The following is a 22,648-nucleotide window of genomic DNA, read 5'->3' on the forward strand; positions in this document are numbered from 1 at the left end:
TTATTGTAGTGGATACAAAACCGCTCAAACCAATAAATTTGTTAAAGTGAATAGTGGTGGTTTCATATAATACTATTAATAGGTACCATCCCGGTTACCCAATAGATACTTGATTATAATCATAAATTCACCACCTACCACCTTTAATATTTCTGTATAGCAGTGCCACCAACAATAAAAGCATGTTTGTGTGAAAAAACATGTCTGTACTTTATATAAATAAATATTTTTGTTTTTGATTTACTTCATTATCATTCAAAGTAATCCAAAGACGCCAAAGATTTTTTTTCTTTAAAATAATAAATACTTAGTAGCTGTTCAGACTTTGATGTCAATTGTTTTTGTGCTAAGGTTGCTGCTCGATATTCACTGCTGCTCTTGAATCCCAACCTGATCAAATTTCAGAAATCCTCTTCCTCAGAGGCTGTAGTGTAGTCTCAATCCGCTATTTATCCCCTTCAACAGCAAACATTTTTTCTATTTAAAATGCCGTGAATTCAGCAGCGTACTAAATTCATGATGGCGGACATCTCTCGAGTCAAACTAACTCATGAATATAAAATCACAAGGACCTTGAAATAAACCAATCGAATCTTAATTAAACCAAAGACAACCAATCAAGTTCCTCGTTAAGTCCTTTGGGATGTTCTGATTGTAACCTATGTATCCAAAATTGTTCTCAATAATTTAAAAGGGTTAAGACATCTCCCCCTCACTTTGTCTTGATGAGATGATCAATAATCCACTGTAGTTGTACAAACGAATGATTGTATTCCACACAATTGGCTAACATAGGTTCCGAGACATTTATAGTATTTAATCTTGAGCGATGTTCAATCAGTCTGAGCTTCACCACTCTACTTGTACGTCCAACATACACCTTAGGACAAGGGCATGTCACCACGTATATTACTAGCTCAATGGAACAATCAGAATCACTTCTCCTTTTAACTTTGTAACCGTCACTGGATTGATCCACAAACTGCCTTCAATAGTATTGTCACAAACAGTACAGTGGCTGCACTTGTTATGGCTTCCCTCAATTTTAACTGACTGCTCTTTCAAACGGGAGTGAACCAATCGATCTCTAATGTTAAATCCCCTCCGCTTGGCTATTAAGGGAAGTTCCTTAAAAATTTCATGTAATGCCAAAATGTGCCAATGTTTTTTTATAGAGGAAATAATAGCCCCTGTAGCTGTACTATGTGGTAAAATGCAAACCATTCGCTCCTGTTCTTTATTAGGTTTGTATTGTAACAGATCTTGACGGTCACTATATCTAGCCTGTTTACAAGCCTGGGTTATGGTCTTCTTAGGGTAGCCACATGATCGGAAACATTCAAACAGAATGGCTGCTTGTCTTTGCAAATTCATCGTCTATGCAAATTCATTGATTGAAGAATAAATCATCGTATTTGAAAAAATTGTGAAATTGTGTTTGAAAGATCGCGGGTGGCGACTTTGATCTCTCAATAGATTATTCCTGCCCGTAATCTTGTTGACAGTAGTAATCACCTTATCCTTCTTAATCATCATCCACACATATAAATCCGATATATTTTTCAAACTATACTAGTATGTGAACTTTAACTATTTGTCATGTGAATTCATCCACTCTACAAATTTGTGCAATTAAATCTCCGATCCTGTCCTTAACAAAAATATATAATCGATGTACTGATACCATTGTGTGACTGATGCCACCAAACTGACGTATATATATGTTTGTGTTAAAAATCTGCTATGTACAAGTTAGCTACAGATGGAGCCAATGAAGACCCCATCGGGATCACATAGTCCTGATGGTAAAAGCTGTCTTTAAACATGAAATAATTATTGAACAAAATCACCTCAGTCAGAGCTATCAAAAACATTACTGATACTCGCATCAGACCTTGATGGTTAATCAATTCCTTAGATACAATATCAAAAGCCTCTTGTTGAGGAATTTGTGTATACAGGGAATGACTATCCATCGTAACCAATATAGTAAACCCTTCCTGTACACAAGCACCCGATAACCTATTCAAAAAATGTATCTTTAAGATACGACTGTTTCTGGACCACCAAGGGTTGTAAAAACTGATAAACAAAAATTGCTAAAGGTTCTAATACTGAACCCTTCAGCGATACCATTGGTCTAATAGGTGGATTGTTAAGATCTTTGTGAATTTTTGGGACTTAATAAATTGTTGGTATTTGTGGATGTTTGTTTAAATGGAAAGATTTTTCATTCTGAGTCAAGAAATAAGCAGATTCTACCAAAAATTTTTAATTGTAATCATGGCCGTCATAGTTGGTGATTAGATTATTAAGAATGTAGATAGCTGGGTGACTGGTGGGCGTGAGGATCGCCTGGTAACATGCCTACCTGGTGCGAAGGTGGCGGACCTCACGCGTCACCTAGATAGGATTTTAGACAGTGCTGGGGAGGAGCCGGCTGTCGTGGTACATGTGGGCACCAACGACATAGGAAAATGTGGGAGGGAGGTTCTGGAAGCCAAATTTAGGCTCTTAGGTAGAAAGCTTAAATCCAGAACCTCCAGGGTAGCATTCTCTGAAATACTCCCTGTTCCACGCGCAGGTCACTAGAGGCAGGCAGAGCTCCGGAGTCTCAATGGGTGGATGAGACGATGGTGCAAGGAAGAGGGATTCAGTTTTGTTAGGAACTGGGGAACCTTTTGGGGAAGGGGGAGTCTCTTCCGAAGGGATGGACTCCACCTTAACCAGGGTGGAACCAGACTGCTGGTGCTAACCTTTAAAAAGGAGATAGAGCAGCTTTTAAACTAGAACAAAGGGGAAAGCAGACAGTCGCTCAGCAGCGCATGGTTCGGAGAGAGGTATCTTTAAAGGATACTAATGATGCAATAGAATTAGGGCATCCCGACAGTGAGGTTCCAATAATTAGAAAAGTAGTACAAGTGCCTGTAACTAAAAACTCACCTGAGCTAAAAAATTCTAACTTATCCCTTTCAATTAAAAAGCAGAATGAAAATACAAACAAAAAACAACTTTGAAATGTTTGTATGCTAATGCCAGAAGTCTAAGAAGTAAGATGGGAGAATTAGAATGTATAGCAGTGAATGATGACATAGACTTAATTGGCATCTCAGAGACATGGTGGAACGAGGATAACCAATGGGACAGTGCTATACCAGGGTACAAATTATATCGCAATGACAGAGGAGCACCCGGGAGGAGGTGTGGCGCTTTATGTCCGAGATGGCATAGAGTCCAACAGGATAAACATCCTGCATGAGACTAAATACAAAATTGAATCTTTATGGGTAGAAATCCCTTGTGTGTCGGGGAAGACTATAGTGATAGGGGTATACTACAGTCCACCTGGTCAAGATGGTGAGACGGACAGTGAAATGCTAAGAGAAATTAGGGAAGCTAACCAAATTGGTAGTGCGGTAATAATGGGAGACTTCAATTACCCCAATATTGACTGGGTAAATGTATCATCGGGTCACGCTAGAGAGAATAACATTCCTGGATGGAATAAATGATAGCTTTAGGGAGCAATTTTAGATCTAATTCTCAGTGGAGCACAGGACTTGGTGAGAGAGGTAACGGTGGTGGGGCCGCTTAGCAATAGTGATCATAATATGATCAAATTTGATTTAATGACTGGAAGCGGAACAGTGTGCAAATCCAAGGCTCTCGTGCTAAACTTTCAAAAGGGAAACTTTAATAAAATGAGAAAAATTGTTAGAAAAAAACTGAAAGGAGCAGCTACAAAAGTAAAAAAATGTCCAAGAGGTGTGGTCATTGTTAAAAAATACCATTCTAGAAGCACAGTCCAGATGTATTCCACACATTAAGAAAGGTGGAAAGAAGGCAAAACGATTACCGGCATGGTTAAAAGGGGAGGTGAAAGAAGCTATTTTAGCCAAAAGATCTTCATGCAAAAATTGGAAGAAGGATCCAACAGAAGAAAATAGGATAAAGCATAAACGTTGGCAAGTTAAATGGAAGACATTGATAAGACAGGCTAAGAGATAATTTGAAAAGAAGTTGGCTGTAGAGGCAAAAACTCACAGTAAAAACTTTTTAAAATATATCCAAAGCAGAAAGCCTGTGAGGGAGTCAGTTGGACTGTTAGATGATTGAGGGGTTAAAGGGGCACTTAGAGAAGATAAGGCCATCGCGGAAAGATTAAATGATTTCTTTGCTTCGGTGTTTACTGAAGAGGGTGTTGGGGAGGTACCCTTACTGGAGAAGGTTTTCATGGGTAATGATTCAGATGGACTGAATCAAATCACTGTGAACCTAGAAGATGTGGTAGCCCTGATTGACAAACTGAAGAGTAGTAAATCACCTGGACCGGATGGTATACACCCCAGAGTCCTGAAGGAACTAAAAAATGAAATTTCAGACCTATTAGTAAAAATTTGTAACCTATCCAGTGTTGTATACTAATCAGTTTGGTTTCTTGATTATATTGTATACTAATCTGTTTGGTTTCTTGATATTAGATTGTTGTAAGATTCAAAAAAGCCAAAAAAAAAGAAAAAAAAATTCCCAGTAACCCTCTAATTGTATAGCTGTCATATAATCTGTTCCAAATTGGGATATAAGTGCTGTGGGATCTTTTACTAGCTAAAGGACAAGAAAGTGTCTTGCCCTACCCAGCTTGACCTAGGTATAAACTGTTTAACTCCCTCCCACCCTACCCCTCTGCCCACCCACCCCTAGGTTTGTATTTCTAATGTAGTCATCCTAACTTCATAATAGGCAACCAGATAAATTAGTAAATTGATTATTCCTTAGGTGCACCAATCAAATAACTTACCTAAATGAGTACTATTCAATGCAACTGCTGTGGAGCCTTTATATTGAGGGTAATCATATGGAAACTTAAGGCTTGCCCCTTTTGTTCAAAACTCTCTACCTTGGAAAAGGAGCTGGATGACTTTAAAGCTGAATTAGCTTCAATAAAGAGAGTCTCAGCCACGGTACATTATTCAGGAAATAATTTCCACTTACCACTGAATAACCAAAACTCAAGAAAAAAGAGATTTACCGTGGGCTCAGGTAGGATAAGACCTGTAACCCACAGACACCCATTATTGAAAGCTGTGCAACCCACAACTCTATCCCACCACTCACACAGGCCATTAATGAACTTAAAAAGTATTACAGTGGGCTCTGGAAGAATAAGACCTGTGTTCCGTAGACACACACTGTATCAAGTGCAACAAGTACAAAATGCCTTCTCTGTATTAAATTCTGAAGAAGTCCTTGAGAAAAAGATTGAAATGTTATCGGAAAAGAGAGAAAAAACCCAATCCATACAGAAATTCCAAATCAGAAACCAAAGGAAAAAGCTCACAGTGATGGATGACTCTGTCATCAGAGGCATTAATATCTTCCCTTGCACAAATGCAAAGAGAAAAGTGGATAACAAAACTCAACTAAATAGGTCACAAAAGGAGTCCAGGAACAGCAGTAACCTGAGCAAAGAAAGCTGGAAAGCTATGAGCACAAATGCTCGTAGTTTGGGTAATAAAATCCCAGAGCTGCAAGCCCTAATGGTGGAGGCAGACTTGGACGTTGTTGCTGTCACGGAAACATGGTTTACAGAATATCATGACTGGGATACGGCAATACCAGGCTATAACTTGTTAAGGAAGGACAGAGAGGATAGGAAAGGGGGAGGAGTGGCTCTATATGTCAGAAACAATATCCAAGCATCTGAGCTGCAAGGAAGATGGGGCAAAGAAGAAGCACTATGGGCCGACTTAAAAAAAGATGGGGCATCCATTTTTATTGGAGTGGTTTACAGGCCTCCAAACCAAAAGGAAGAGCTGGACAGAGATCTGATTGAAGACATCCACAGGATAGCAAAGAAAGGAGAAGTGGTGATCGTTGGAGACTTTAATATGCCAGATGTAGACTGGAGAATCCCATCTGCAGAATCTAATAATAGTAGAGAAATAGTAGATGCCCTGCAATTAGCTTTGTTCAAACAAATGGTAATGGAACCCACGAGAGAAGGAGCTATACTCGACTTAGTGCTCACTAATGGAGATAATGTCTCAGACGTCCAGGTGGGTGCCCACCTCAGCACCAGTGATCATCAAACGGTATGGTTTAATATCACAAAAAGGACACGGAAAAGAAGCACAAAAACCCAAGTTTTGATGTTCAAAAACACAGACTTTGATGAAATGGGGAAGTACCTGGAGGAAGAACTAAAAGGCTGGGAAAACGAGAGAGATGTGGATCAACAGTGGACCAATCTAAAAGGAGCAATCACCAAGGCAACTAATCTATATGTTAGAAAAGTAAAGAAAAGCAAAAGAAAAAAGAAACCTATCTGGTTCTCAAAGGAGGTGGCTGACAAAATAAAGGCTAAAAGAACAGCGTTCAAGAAATATAAAAGATCCCAAAAGGAGGAACACAAAGAAGAATATCTGGTAGAACTGAGGGAGACGAAGAAATTAATCAAGATGGCAAAAAGTCAAGCGGAAGAGAGGATTGCCAAAGAGGTAAAGAGTGGTAACAAAACATTTTTCAGATACATCAGTGAAAAGAGAAAAGTTCAAAGTGGTATAGTGAAATTGAAAGGTGGAAAGGATCAATGTGTGGAGAGAGACGAAGAAATGGCAGAAATATTAAATGAATACTTCAGTTCTGTGTTCACTAAAGAGGACCCTGGAGAAGGACCGACACTAGTTAACAAGAAACTGGAGGGGAATGGAGTAGATGTAACTCCATTCACAGTAGAAAATGTATGGGAAGAGCTGGTGAAACTGAAAGTGGACAAAGCCATGGGGCCTGATGAAGTTCATCCCAGAATACTGAGGGAGCTCAGAGATGTGCTGGCGGGTCCGCTGTGTGACCTATTCAATAGATCCCTAGAAACGGGAGTGGTGCCGAATGATTGGAGGAGAGCGGTGGTGGTCCCGCTTCACAAGAGTGGGAACAGAGAAGAGGCTGGTAACTACAGACCGGTTAGCCTCACTTCGGTGGTGGGAAAAGTAATGGAGTCACTGTTGAAAGAGAGAATAGTGAACTATCTACAGTCGGGAGAATTGCTGGACCAAAGGCAGCATGGATTCACCATTGGAAGATCCTGTCAGACAAATCTGATTGACTTTTTTGACTGGGTAACCAAGGAATTGGATCGAGGAAGAGCACTCGATGTCATCTACTTGGATTTCAGCAAAGCTTTTGACACTGTCCCGCACAGGAGACTGGTGAATAAAATGAAAAGCTTAGGAGTGAGTGCCGAGGTGGTGGCCTGGATTGCAAACTGGTTGACGGACAGAAGACAATGTGTGATGGTAAATGGAACTCTCTCTGAAGAGAGAGCGGTTTTAAGCGGTGTACCGCAGGGATCGGTGTTGGGGACCGGTCCTTTTCAATAGCTTTGTGAGCGACATTGCGGAAGGGATAGAAGGTAAGGTATGTCTTTTTGCGGATGACACTAAGATCTGCAACAGAGTGGACTCGCCGGAAGGAGTGGAGAGAATGAGACGGGATTTAAGGAAGATGGAAGAGTGGTCGAAGACATGGCAGCTGACATTCAATGCCAAGAAGTGCAAAGTCATGCATATGGGGAATGGAAATCCGAATGAACTGTATTCGATGGGGGGAGAAAGGCTGATGTGCACGGAGCAGGAGAGAGACCTTGGGGTGATGGTGTCTAATGATCTGAAGTCGGCGAAACAATGTGACAAGGCGATAGCTAAAGCCAGAAGAATGCTGGGCTGCATAGAGAGAGGAATATCGAGTAAGAAAAGGGAAGTGATTATCCCCTTGTACAGGTCCTTGGTGAGACCTCACCTGGAGTATTGTGTTCAGTTCTGGAGACCGTATCTCCGAAGAGACAGAGACAAGATGGAGGCGGTCCAGAGAAGGGTGACCAAAAAGGTGGAAGGTCTTCATCAAATGACTTATGAGGAGAGATTGAAGAATCTAAATATGTACACCCTGGAGGAAAGGAGGAGCAGAGGTGATATGATACAGACTTTCAGATACTTGAAAGGTTTTAATGATCCAAAGACAACGACAAACCTTTTCCATAGGAAAAAAATCAGCAGAACCAGGGGTCACGATTTGAAGCTCCAGGGAGGAAGATTCAGAACCAATGTCAGGAAGTATTTCTTCACGGAGAGGGTGGTGGATGCCTGGAATGCCCTTCCAGAGGAAGTGGTGAAGACCAGAACTGTGAAGGACTTCAAAGGGGCGTGGGATAAACACTGTGGATCCATAAAATCAAGAGGCCGTCAATAAAGAGTGGGTGGCTCGCCAGAATGACGGCTACTGCCTGGAGACAATACCCTTATTCAATAAACATACACATGGTTACTGTGACTCCAACATTGCTCTAAGCTACAACAGCAAGAGGAAATGTGGAAAAAAGGATTTGCACTCACAAAGTGGGGAGTAGCTGGCTTGTTACGGCGGTTACTACCCCAAACCAAATAAGCCTGATACTTCACTTTCAATGCATATCCAGCATAGCTCTCTGCTTCAACGGCAGGGGAGAAGAAAACCTGATACTTCACGCATATCCAGCATAGCTCCCTGCTTCAACAGCAGGGGAGAAGAAAAACTGATACTTCACGCATATCCAGCATAGCTCTCTGCTTCAACGGCAGGGGAGAAGAAAAACTGATACTTCACGCATATCCAGCATAGCTCTCTGCTTCAACGGCAGGGGAGAAGAAAAACTGATACTTCACGCATATCCAGCATAGCTCTCTGCTTCAACAGCAGGGGAGAAGAAAAAAGGATTCGCACTCACAAGGCGGGGAGTAGCTGGCTTGTTACGGCGGTTACTACCCCAAACCAAATAAGCCTGATACTTCACTTTCAATGCATATCCTGCTTCAACGGCAGGGGAGAAGAAAAACTGATACTACAAGCATATCCAGCATAGCTCCCTGCTTCAACAGCAGGGGAGAAGAAAAACAACCAATAAGGGCTGAATAACACAGTCTGGGTAAAACAAATAAGCATGGGTGTAGCTTGCTTATTGCGGCGGTTACTTCCCCTACTACCCGTAACTAATCAAGCTTGATATTTCACTTGGTTGCAGCTCCATCACTGCTCTCTACATTAATGGTGGGGGTGGAAGGGAAATAGAACCAAAGAGCTAAGAGAAACAGATAAGTGTGAGAAAAAAATGTGAAGCTTGCTGGGCAGACTGGATGGGCCGTTTGGTCTTCTTCTGCCGTCATTTCTATGTTTCTATGTTTCTATCATTAAAATCATCCATTGTACCTGAAGACTGGAGGATATCTAATGTAACCCCAATATTTAAAAAGGGCTCCAGGGGCAATCTGGGAAAGTACAGACCGGTTAGCCTGACTTCAGTGCCAGGAAAAATAGTGGAAAGTGTTCTAAACATCAAAATCACAGAACATATAGAAAGACATGGATTAATGGAACAAAGTCAGCATGGCTTACCCAAGGCAAGTCTTGCCTCACAAATCTGCTTCACTTTTTTTGAAGGAGTTAATAAACATGTAGATAAAGGTGAACCGATAGATGTAGTATACTTGGATTTTCAGAAGGCGTTTCACAAAGTTCCTCATGAGAGGTTTCTAGGAAAAGTAAAAAGTCATGGGATAGGTGGTGTTGTCCTTTCATGGATTGCAAACTGGCTAAAAGACAGGAAACAGAGAGTAGAATTAAATGGACAATTTTCTCAGTGGGTGGGCAGTGGAGTGTCTCAGGGATCTGTATTGGGACCCTTACTTTTCAATATATTTATAAATGATCTGGAAAGAAATAAGACGAGTGAGATAATCAAATTTGCAGATGACACAAAATTGTTCAGAGTAGTTAAATCACAAGCAGATTGTGATAAATTGCAGGAAGACCTTGTGAGACTGGAAAATTGGGCATCAAAATGGCAGATGAAATTTAATGTGGATAAGTGCAAGGTGATGCACATAGGGAAAAATAACTCATGTTATAGTTACACAATGTTAGGTTCCATATTAGGTGCTACAACGCAAGAAAGAGATCTAGGCGTCATAGTGGATAACACATTGAAATCTGTTCAGTATGCTGCGGCAGTCAAAAAAGCAAACAGAATGTTGGGAATTATTAGGAACTGTTATACTTTTATGTGTATAGTTATTTATATATATGTATATATATATTTATATATACATATATATAGGTTATAGTAGGTAAATCAATACCCCCCCAGTGTATTGTTCCCTGGTTTTGTTAAGGGCCATGCCCTAAAGTTAATTGTATTTATCTATTTTATCTGTTCTCTGTAAGGGCTTCGCCCATAAAGTTCATGTTTTACTGTGAACCGATGCGATGTGCAAACGGACATCGGTATATAAGAGACATTAAATAAATAAATAAATAAATAAATAAAACGGAAAATGTCATAATGCCTCTGTATTGCTCCATGGTGAGACCGCACCTTGAATACTGTGTACAATTCTGGCTGCCGCATCTCAAAAAAGATATAATTGCGATGGAGAAGATACAGAGAAGGGCTACCAAAATGATAAGGGGACTGGAACAGCTCCCCTATGAGGAAAGACTAAAGAGGTTAGGACTTTTCAGCTTGGAGAAGAAACGGCTGAGGGGGGATATGATAGAGGTGTTTAAAATCATGAGAGGTCTAGAACGGGTAAATGTGAATCGGTTATTTACTCTTTCGGATAATAGAAAGACTAGGGGGCACTCCATGAAGTAAGCATGTGGCACGTTTAAAACTAATCGGAGAAAGTTCTTTTTTACTCAACGCACAAATAAAATCTGGAATTTGTTGCCAGAGGATGTGGTTAGTGCAGTTAGTATAGCTGTGTTTAAAAAAGGATTAGATACGTTCTTGGAGGAGAAAGCCATTACCTGCTATTAATTAAGTTGACTTAGAAAATAGCCACTGCTATTACTAGCAACGGTAACATGGAATAGACTTAGTTTTTGGGTACTTGCCAGGTTCTTATGGCCTGGATTGGCCACTGTTGGAAACAGGATGCTGGGCTTGATGGACCTTTGGTCTGACCCAGTATGGCATGTTCTTATGTTCAATTGTTGAAAAGAAAAATGGCTATGACTGTTTTAAACCTGTAAATGTAGGCAGTAAATCAGGGAGTGTGAGATTTAACTTTAGAAATGTTTCTCTCTTCCTCCCCAGCATTTGCATAGGGTAGTATAGACAGATACTTCTTTTTGTCTCTCAATATGAATTCTATATATTAAACATTTTTCCCATAAAGTCAATTGAGAAAAAACGTTTAGCACATAGGCTAAATAGGGTTCTTGAACTCTTTTCCAACAAAATCTCAACCAAGAGCTTTGATAAAATTGTGCAACCATTCACTATATAACTTCAGATTTAATTTAATTTCTGACTTCTGTACCCTCTTTCTGGTCAAAAAGCTTTTAAAAGGTGGTTTTCAAATTAGCATAAATATTAATGAAATATTTCAAAGTTTCAGAATTTTAAATTGAAGTGGAAAACACTATGCAACCAGCAGTTCAATTCCTGTGGTTTTTCTTTTTCTTTAACTGATTTTTTTGTGCAGCCCACAAGATTACCCTCTCACTCACATAGAGCATTAAGGAACTCAAAAGACAGAATTACAGTGGGCTCTGGTAGAATCAGACCTGTGATGCGGAAACACACACTGTATCAAGTTACAAAAGTGCAAAAAGCCTTCTCCGTATTAGCTATTGAAGAAGATCTTGTGAAAGAGATTGATGTAATATCCAAAAAGAGAGAAGAAACCCAATGCATACAGAAATGTCACCCCCGGAATACAAATAAAAATGTAAAGGAAAAGGGTGAAGTGGATAAGAAAATTCAACTAAATAAGACACTAAAGCAATCCAAAAAAAGCTGTAACCAGAATGAGAAAAGCTGGAACGCTATGAGCACAAATGCTCGTAGTTTAGTCAATAAAATCCCAGATCTGCAAGCCCTAATGATAGAGGCGGACTTGGACATTGTTGCTGTCACGGAGACGTGGTTCATGGAATCTCATGATTGGGAAACGGCAATACCAGGCTATAACTTAAGGAAGGACAGAGAGGACAGGAAAGGGGGAGGAGTGGCTCTTTATGTCAAAGACAATATCCACAACAAATGAGGAATCCCGTATAAGTAGAGCGGCGGGGACGCTCAAAGAGACCTCATCATAGATGTCAACTATTTAAGCTGACGTAAAAGCTTATAATGGCTCAAGCTTTTCTTTGCTTGTAATCATCGGTCTCGATGAGCATGTGATGCTACTGCAATAGGTAGCTATCTCACGGCACAGTCAGTCTCTATTAGTACTCTGGTATAGAGTCTCTTAATATACTTAACTTGCGATTTTCGTGTCCGTAGACAAACCAGTGTTGTTAGAACAAGTGTAATCCGACGCTGTTCCGACACGGCGTGTTTCGGAGGAAACCCTCCTTCCTCAGGGGCTCGGATGTCACTAATGCTGGTTTTTCACATTGTTTGTGCAAGGAAAGTTATGCGGCTGTATTATAGCGTCTCAAATGGTTTTCCAGTGATGCTGAACTAGCATTCATGGAGCCGTGCAAGACGTCTGTCAGCATCTGAGCTACAAAGAAGATGGGGCAAAGAAGCTCTATGGGCTGACCTAAAAAAAGATGATGGGGCTTCCGTTTCTATTGGAGTGATTTACAGGCCTCCAAATCAAATAGAAGAGCTTAACAAAGCTCTAGTTGAAGACATACAAAAGATAGGAAAGAAGGGAGAAGTGGTGATTGTTGGAGATTTTAATATGCCGGATGTAGACTGGAGAATCCCTTCTGCAGAATCTAACAGTAGTAGAGAGATAGTGGATGCCCTACAAGGGGCTCTGTTCAAACAAATGGTAATGGAACCCACGAGGGAGGGAGCTATACTCGACTTAGTTCTCACTAATGGAGATAACATCTAATGTCCAGGTGGGTGCCCACCTCAGCACCAGTGATCATCATACAGTATGGTTTCATATCACAAATAGGATACGGAGATGTAGCACGAAGACTCGAGTTTTGCAGTTCAAAAACACGGACTTTGATGAAATGAGGAAGTACCTGGAGGAAGAACTAGAAGGCTGGGAGAACGAGAGAGATGTGGAACAACAGTGGACCAAACTAAAAGGAGCAAATACCAAGGCAACTAATCTATATGTTAGAAAAGTAAAGAAAAGCAAGAGAAAAATGAGACCTATCTGGTTCTCAAAGGAGGTGGCTGACAAAATAAAAGCTAAAAGAACAGCGTTCAAGAAATATAAAGAATCCCAAAGAGAAGAACAGAGGGAGACAAAGCAATCAAGAAAGTGAAAATTCAAGCTTAAGAAAAGATTGCCAAAGAGGTAAAGCAAGGTGACAATTTTTCAGATACATCAGTGAAAAGAGTAAAGTCCAAAGTGGAATACTGAAATTGAAAGGTGAAAAGGATCAACGGGTGGAGATAGATGAAGAAATGGCAGAATTATTAAACGAATACTTCAGTTCTGTGTTCACTAAAGAAGACCCTGGAGAAGGACCGTCACTAGTTAACAAGAAAATAGAGGGGAATGGAGTAGATGTAACTCCATTTACAGTAGAGAATGTATGGGAAGAGCTGGGGAAACTGAAAGTGGACAAAGCCATGGGACCTGATAAGGTTCATCCCAGGATACTGAGGGAGCTCAGAGATGTGCTGGCGGGTCCGCTGTGTGACCTGTTCAATAGATCCCTAGAAACGGGAGTGGTGCCGAGTGACTGGAGAAGAGTGGTGGTAATCCCGCTTTACAAGAGTGGAAACAGAGAGGAGGCTGGAAACTACAAGACCGGTTAGCCTCACCTCTGTGGTGGGAAAAGTAATGGAGTCGCTGTTAAAAGAAGGAATAGTTAACTATCTACAGTCGGAAGAATTGCTGGACCAGAGGCAGCATGGATTTACCAGGGGAAGATCCTGTCAGTCAAATCTGATTGACTTTTTTGACTGGGTAACCAAAGAATTGGATCAAGGAAGATCACTCTGTCATCTACTTGGACTTCAGCGAGGCTTTTGATACAGTCTCGCACAGGAGACTGGTGAATAAAATAAGAAGCTTAGGAGTGAGTGTCAAGGTGGTGGCCTGGATTGCAAACTGGTTGACAGAAGACAATGTGTGATGGTAAATGGAACTTACTCTGAAGAGAGAGCGGTGTTGAGCGGAGTGCCGCAGGGGTTGGTGTTGGGACCGGTCCTGTTCAATATCTTTGTGAGCGACATTGCAGACGGGATAGAAGGTAAGGTTTGTCTTTTTGCGGATAACACTAAGATCTGCAATAGAGTGGACGTGCTAGAAGGAGTGGAGAGAATGAGACAGCATCTAAGGAAGCTGGAAGAGTGGTCAAAGATATGGCAGCTGAGATTCCATGCCAAGAAGTGCAGAGTCATGCATATGGGGTATGGAAATCTGACTGAACTGTATTCGATGGGGGGAGAAGGGCTGATGTGCACGGGGCAAGAGAGAGACCTTGGGGTGAAACAATGTGACAAGGCGATAGCTAAAGCCAGAAGAATGCTGGGCTGCATAGAGAGAGGAATATCGAGTAAGAAAAGGGAAGTGATTATCCCCTTGTACAGGTCCTTGGTAAGGCCTCACCTGGAGTACTGTGTTCAGTTCTGGAGACCGTATCTCCAAAGAGACAGAGACAAGATGGAGGCGGTCCAGAGAAGGGCGACCAAAAGGTGGAAGGTCTTCATCGAATGACTTATGAGGAGAGATTGAAGAATCTAAATATGTGCACCCTGGAGGAAAGGAGGAGCAGAGGTGATATGAAACAGACTTTCAGATACTTGAAAGGTTTTAACGATCCAAAGACAAAGACAAACCTTTTCCGTCAGAAAAAAATCAGCAGAACCAGGGGTCATGATGTGAAGCTCCAGGGAGGAAGACTCAGAACTAATGTCAGGAAGTATTTCTTCACGGAGAGGGTGGTGGATGTCTGGAATGCCCTTCCGGAGGAAGTGGTGAAGACCAGAACTGTGAAGGACTTCAGAGGGGCGTGGGATAAACACTGTGGATCCATAAAGTCTAGAGGACGTGGATGAAGAGTGGGTGGCTCGCGGGAATGACGGCTACTGCCTGGAGATAATACCCTTATTCAATAAACATACACACAATTAATGCGACTCCAACATTGCTCTAAGCTTCAACGGCAAGAGGAAATGTGGAAAAAAGATTTGCATTCACAAAAAACGGGGAGTAGCTTGCTTGTTACGGCAGTTACTACCCCAAACCAAATAAGCCTGATACTTCACTTTCAATGCATAACCAGCATAGCTCTCTGCTTCAACGGCAGGGGAGAAAGTCTGATACTATGTGCATATCCAACATAGCTCTCTGCTTCAATGGCAGGGGACAAAGTCTGATACTTCGTGCATATCCAGCATAGCTCTCTGCTTCAATGACAGGGGACAAGGTCTGATACTTCATGCATATCCAGCATAGCTCTCTGCTTCAATGGCAGGGGGAATGAAGAAAAGTGGATCTATATACAGACAACAACCAACAAGGACTGAATCACATAGTCTGAGTAAACAAATAAGCATGGGTGTAGCTTGCTTATTGCGGCGGTTGCTACCCTTAACTAAGCTAGATATTTCACTTAGATGCAGCTCCAACACTGCTCTTTGCATTAATGGTGGGGGTGGAAGGGAAATAGAACCAAAGGGTTACTAAGAGCCAAGAGTAACAGAAGTATGAGGGGAGAAAAAAGTGCGAAGCTTGCTGGGCAGACTGGATGGGCCGTTTGGTCTTCTTCTGCCATCATTTCTATGTTGCTATGTTAGCGGTTTAAAATTATGCTACATAGTTGCAAAGTTTACTTAGCTCAGTAAGTAGTCCTCACCAAGGATTATGGACAAATGACTTAGGGCATTCTGCTCAATTTATTGCTGAATATAATGTTTTGAGAAAGAGAAGATTTAAGAATGTGCACGCAAAATGTTTTTAGTTCAGTTTGTTGGTTTGTTTCTTCCTTTTGGAAAATGTTGGTGTGGGGTTTTTTTTTTGTTTGTTTCAGTAGTTTAGGCTCATAAATGGCATTTTATGAGCTATAAACTACTAAAATGAATGAAAACAAATACACATCCTGAGTAGGATCACAATTGACTTCCTCTTACTTGATCAGAACAGCCAGCCCAGTGTAATGAGGAAAGGATGCTCTTGAAAGTAAGCACTCCTTCCTAACAGAATTGACACTTTTTTGTGGAATATGTAGCATTTGGCTTATTGATCCATCTGATTGACAGATTGTTTGATTAATGACCAACATAATACCAAAGACATCTGCTGTGAGTGCTGCAGCTTTATGAAAAAATGTGTAGGACAAAGTTTGATTGTGGTAATTGTTAACAATCAAAACAGTTTGTTTTCATTTTCTCCCTTTCTCTCTTCCTGTTGCTTTCCTTTTGTTCTTATTCAGAAGGTAAGTCTGTTTTACGGATATGTTTCCCAATATTAAATTTCAGTTTAGTCATGTAGAATGAATGCCTTTAAACATTAGTTGTCTTTCTCAGTTAATTGAATCAGTTAAAACTGAGTTGTATTGACAAATTAATAGAAGAAAGCAAGATTGAAAACTACTCATCTTTAGGATGTGCACATTGTATACATGAAAGAATCTATGATATAAAAACCTTTGTAATTCATTTGTTGTGTTTGTAAAATATTGATCCTATTCATTATTTGTGTCTTTACAATATATTAAGGTCTGCCAGCATCCAAACTCCAGAATGAGAGAGTGGGGTGCAGAAGCTTTAACTTCACTGATCAAAGCAGGGCTAACGTTTAAACATGATCCTCCATTATCACAAAACCAGGTAAAATATGTTGGGGGGTAACTGACTACCTTTTATATTCAAAAGTTTATCAAGTTAAGACACAAGTTACGACTTTTAACTGTGAAATGTCACTTTTGCTTTGAAATAAAATAGTGCAACCATCCTTTTTATATGTTCTTGAGAAAGTCCTTGTCTTTCCAAGTATATGAGTTTATGTATGCTAAAAATGCCCTCAGCATCAGCAGTTTGGTATGCTGTTTGTTAAATAGAAAGATATGTGAACATATTGGACACACAGTAACAGATACAAAAAGGGATTTAATTAGCACTAGTTTGAAACTTACCAGCAGTAGTGGCAATCATCAAGGCTTCTCTGAATTGAAATTAATGCCCCTGTGCCAGCTGTGAGACTCTAGGAGGTGCAGACCTGCAAAGCACATCCAAGCCTGTAAATGGCCACATATGCAGGTTCAAGAACCTTTGTATGAAGATGACATTCTTATAAAGTTATATTACTCCATCCAAGAAATATATCAAAATACTCTTTGGTTTAATTTAAGGGATCAAACATTCTGATTGCTTTCTCTATCTACTCTACCTCATCTCTCCCCTCCTGATCCCTTCAGGTCAGGAGAAGAGTGGGGGAGGGAAACAGAAGGAAAGGGGCTTTTTTAAGGAGCAGAGTGCCTCTTCTTTCATCTGCTATAGGCTTAGCCTCCCCCATCCCTATTCCTTGCAGGCTGTTTATAAGGGCAGGGCAGAAGCAGAGAGAGCTGAGACTGAATGAAGGCACCCTGTAGATTTCTTCAAAAGATTGAATTAGGAGATGGGGAAAACAGGTATGTTGATTCTGTGGCAGGTTGTCAATTGTATGGTTTCTCCCACAGGCACAGAATTGCTGAGTTCTAGGGGTGCTGTTTTATAGATACACAACCATGTGAACAATAACTCTTGAGAATTTGGAAGAAAATAAAATTAATTTTCTGACTAATAGATAATTGAGAAATATTGCAAAAATTATATATATATGTTCATTTTTAAGAAATACATAAAGAGACAATAAGGTTCTAGTAACCATAGTATTCCTATAGAAGACTGGATTGTTTGCAAAATACAGTTAGGTAACTATTTAACTCTAATTGTTTTCTTCAGAAAGATTAATTTGAACAAATAGAACTTCCTCAGCTTGCAGCTGCTTGTTCCGGCCTGCAACCTCTGGTAACTCTTCTTCCCAAGGCCATTCAGTAACCCAGAGTTGGGTGTGCGGGACCAGCTTATACAGACTGCTGATATCATTTCTGGCCAACCTGACTCTTCAGCTAGACTAGCAGGCGCAGGCCGTCTCCTGAGCATGTAGCCCAAGGACTGGGCCCCCTTAGGGAAGACAATGGGCTGGTATAGCTTGAGAGCAGCTTTGGGCTGAATGACTTATATGGACTTTCAAAGTAGTAGAACCCTGATTTTTATCACAATTGGAAAGCAAGTTACATTTTTGTGTGTTTTGATATTTGGCTGAGACAGCTAGCTGTTGGTAGCTGCTGTTTAGTGGATCATGAGAAAGGTGGAGTTTTGGTCGTAGTAAAGGGGAGGTTTGCAAAAAGATGATATGAGAGCATCTAAACCTACAGAGAGAGGAGATTTTTTTGTTTGTTTTTAAAATATTCCTACAGTTATAAGGGGAGGGAAGTATAATAACATATTATGATTGGCTGGGATTTCCAGCTACGGAGAAAAAGTTGGGAGAATACTGTACCTTTATCCCCTGGCCAAGGACTTCCTTACCTTTGATGATAAAACTTGCTTTGCTTAATGCTTGCTCAGTTAAAGGGAAAACGCATTTGTTAATGATTTAATTGCAGAAAAGCAGCTAGATATTCTGTATATTACTGAGAGCTGGCTTGGGGAAGTTGACTGTCCTGTAGCTTTACAGCTTTGCTTTCACAGATACATAGAGTCCAGTTTTCAAACGGTTTAGGCCCTAACTTTGGGAGTTAGGATCATAAACTGTCCCATTTAAAATATACTAGGGCTAAATCCCTAAATTCTGGCCCTTAGTTTTACTAGGCTTCTAAATTTAGGAACCTAAAAGGTGGGTGGCTATAGAGGTGGCATTAGAGCCAGGGGATCAATGTTAGGAGCTTAGCACTGATCTTTCAGAACTAGGCACCTAACTTTGAGCCTCATTTACTAAGCATTTTTCCCATAGGCACAGATTAGGAGAAAAGAGCCTTAGTAAATCAGGCCCTTTGGTGCCTAAATCTAGGTAAAAGAATAGCAGGCCTAAATTTAGAAACCTAAATGTGTGTGAATTTTCAACTGAAAATAGATCCTAAATTTAGGGGCTCAACTTTTTCTTAAATATTTGCCTCATATTCTATAGCTGCTCTAGAGAACAAGGTAAAGAGGGAAGAGTGGTAGTGGTATTTTGCTCTGCCATGTTCATATTCAATGTACCCATGATTTTGTTGTCCTTATTTATTTATTTATTTGAACAATGCAATTTTGTAATCACCCAATCAAAAAAATCAATCAGATTTGTCTGACAGGACCTGCCCCTGGTGAATCCATGTTGCCTCAGGACCAGCAACTCACCAGATTGTAGATAGTTCACTATCTTTCCCTTCAGCAGAGTCTCCATTAATTTTCCCCCCACTGAGGTGAAGCTAGCCTGTCTGTAGTTCCCGGCCTCCTCTCTGTTACTACTCTTGTGAAGCGGGACCACCACCGCTCTTCTCCAATCCCAAGGCACCACTCCCATTTCCAGGAATCTATTGAACAGGTCCTTCAGCGGACCCGCCAGCACATCTTTGACCTCTCTCAGTATCCTGGGATGTATGTCCTTGGGCCCCATGGCCTTGTCCACGTTCAGTTTGCCTAGCTCCTCCCATACATTCTTTCTGAAAATGGAGTTTCATCTACTCCTTCCCATCTAGGGTCTTATTAACCATCAACAGTCCTCCAGGGTCTTCTAGTGAATACTGAACTGAAGTATTTGTTTAATATTTCTGCCATTTCTTTGTCACTCTCTACACATTGCTTCTTGTCACCTTTCAGTTTCACTATACTACTTCTGACCTCCCTTCTTTTACTGATATATCTGAAAAATGTTGTGGCTCCTTGCTTTACCTCTTTGACTATCCTTTCTTCCGCTTGAACTTTTGCTTTCCTTATTTCTTTATTCATTTCCCAAAGTTTTAACAAATATTCTTCCCTTTGTTCCTTTTTTTGGGATCCTTTATACTTCTTAAATGCTATCCTTTTTGCCTTTAGCCAGAGAAAAACACTCTGGCACACAGCTTGGCACTCAGATGTGACAGTTCTCTCCCTGAAGAAATGTGGAGGGGAGAAGAAGACCTGCAACATGGCAGGACCCCCTGAGGAAATAGGAAGGGGGGAAAAGACCTGCAATGTGGCAAAGGCCCTCCACCCACCATGTGATTATGCATGAACTTATGCATATTTATCAGATGGAAAGTATAAGATGGGGGGGGGGGGGGCAAAGAAGAAGGAGGGAACGAGGCCCGAAAAAGCGAGACTGAAAAAACAATGGACCCCCTGGGAAAGTAAACCCCGAGGGGAAATCCTGAGAAAAACCCTGAAACCAGAGAAGGGACCCCTGAAAGAAAAGAAAGGGGAACCTGAAGCAGACCAGCAGCCCTACTATCAAGGAGGGAGAAGACTAGGTGTGGCCAAGAGACCAGGGCAGGAGTGTGGAGAGTGACACAGAGGCTGGAACGGTGAAGGGCGAGAGCAAACCCAGACAGCCTGGCAAGTACCAGAGCCAGATGCAAGTCTCCTTCCAGGACCTCCTGCCCACTCTGCCAGTACCAAGCCCAGGAATCAAGCCTCTCCCCTGCCCACCGTCTCCAGACCTCCAGCCAGCGTCTGCTTCAGAGATAAAACCGAGGGCTATCACCTGAAGCTGGGACCCAGGGGTAAGTTAGCCACAAGATTAATATATTGGGTGGCTAAGGTTTATGTCATGTTGTTATCACCCATGATACTGAACTTTCTTTAGGGAAAACTGGTGCTTAGTGGCCAGGATGTTAGAGACAGGAATTATTTTCTAAATACTAAACCTTGCCAAACCTGACAAACAAAAGGCTATTTCTGAGGAGAATACATGTTTTCTTTTCCTGACTTAGGATCGTGAAGTAAGGTGGGAGGGCAATTGGAAGTGTCCTGTAGCAGACAGGTTCCTGCACCCCTAAACTTGCTTATATTAGATCTCAGGGAGGGCTAGAAAACTATTCTGCATAGGCCATGCATGCACACTTATGGTCTTCAACTAGTTAGCTGTAGGCATTGTGTCCAAGAACATGAAATAATGTCTGAAAAGGAAGTAGTTACCCAATGCACCCAGAAACCTTTCAACATAATCAAATGTCATAAAAGAAAGCTGCTTCTGCTGGGAGATTCAATAATCAGAGCAACCAATTTGGGAACTCATTTTGATGAGGACACAACAGTTAATTGCCTTCCAGGATCCTCAACTAACAGAAAAGCAATTACAGAAGAAAGCAAGAACTCAGATATCAATGTTATCATCCATCTAGGGACCAATGACCATGCTAGAAACGGTGTCCATAAAGTACAGAAAGATTTCCAAAATCTAGGGAAAAAGATTAGACATGTGGCAAATACTTCAAGCATATCCAGCATAGCTCTCTGCTTCAACGGCAGGGGAGAAGAAAAACTGATACTTCACGCATATCCAGCATAGCTCTCTGCTTCAACAGCAGGGGAGAAGAAAAAAGGATTCGCACTCACAAAGCGGGGGGTAGCTGGCTTGTTACGGCGGTTACTACCCCAAACCAAATAAGCCTGATACTTCACTTTCAATGCATATCCTGCTTCAACGGCAGGGGAGAAGAAAAACTGATACTTCACGCATATCCAGCATAGCTCTCTGCTTCAACGGCAGGGGAGAAGAAAAACTGATACTTCACGCATATCCAGCATAGCTCTCTGCTTCAACGGCAGGGGAGAAGAAAAACAACCAATAAGGGCTGAATAACACAGTCTGGGTAAAACAAATAAGCATGGGTGTAGCTTGCTTATTGCGGCGGTTACTTCCCCTACTACCCATAACTAATCAAGCTTGATATTTCACTTGGTTGCAGCTCCATCACTGCTCTCTACATTAATGGTGGGGGTGGAAGGGAAATAGAACGAAAGAGCTAAGAGAAACAGATAAGTATGAGAAAAAAATGTGAAGCTTGCTGGGCAGACTGGATGGGCTGTTTGGTCTTCTTCTGCCGTCATTTCTATGTTTCTATGTTTCTATGACTATTCAGAAGTATTACCTGTTTATGGAAAGGGAAAGGGAAGGAAAGGTTATGCCATATAGATAATTTCGATGCCTAGCTCAAAACCTGGTGTAAAGAATGTGGATTTGGCTACATTGGAGGCTGGGGCAGTGTAAGGAGCAATAAAAGATTATAGAGTAAGGATGGCCTACATTTGTTAATGGCAGGAAAGAAGATGCTAAATTCAGCTCACACATTATCAGGCATTTAAACTAGGGAGTGAAGTGGCAGGAAGTGGGCAGTGAATTTGGCACATCACACCCAAGCAAACAGGAAGAGGGAAGAGTAAATAAAATCAATCAGTTCAAAAAGGGGGAATATGAAGACCAGCTGGAAAGCTATGACTACAAATGCTCGTAGCCTGGGCAACAAAATCTCAGACCTGCAGGCCCTATTGGTGGAGGCAGACTTGGACATTGGTGCTCTTAAGGAAACCTGGTTCTCTGATTCTCATGATTGGGATATGGCCATTCCAGGCTATAACTTGCAAAGAAAGGACAGAGGGGACAGAAAAGGGGGAGGAGTAGCTCTTTATGTCAAACACAATATACAAGCAACTGAATTGCAAGGGATTATGGGGTAGAGA

At 41.2% G+C, this 22,648-nt stretch overlaps 1 protein-coding gene across 3 annotated transcripts in view; it reads left to right on the forward strand.

The window, feature by feature from the left end:
- MON2 (MON2 homolog, regulator of endosome-to-Golgi trafficking) overlaps window positions 1–22,648 on the forward strand; it is a 409,599-nt gene that overhangs the window by 189,741 nt on the left and 197,210 nt on the right. For all 3 annotated transcript variants that reach the window (XM_029615039.1, XM_029615038.1, XM_029615037.1), the window contains exon 21: window positions 16,682–16,792. In XM_029615039.1, the coding sequence (XP_029470899.1) occupies window positions 16,682–16,792 (111 nt within the window). The remainder of the gene's footprint in view (window positions 1–16,681; window positions 16,793–22,648) is intronic.

The sequence above is a fragment of the Rhinatrema bivittatum genome, chromosome 9, assembly GCF_901001135.1.
Source record: "Rhinatrema bivittatum chromosome 9, aRhiBiv1.1, whole genome shotgun sequence".
NCBI lineage: Eukaryota > Metazoa > Chordata > Amphibia > Gymnophiona > Rhinatrematidae > Rhinatrema > Rhinatrema bivittatum.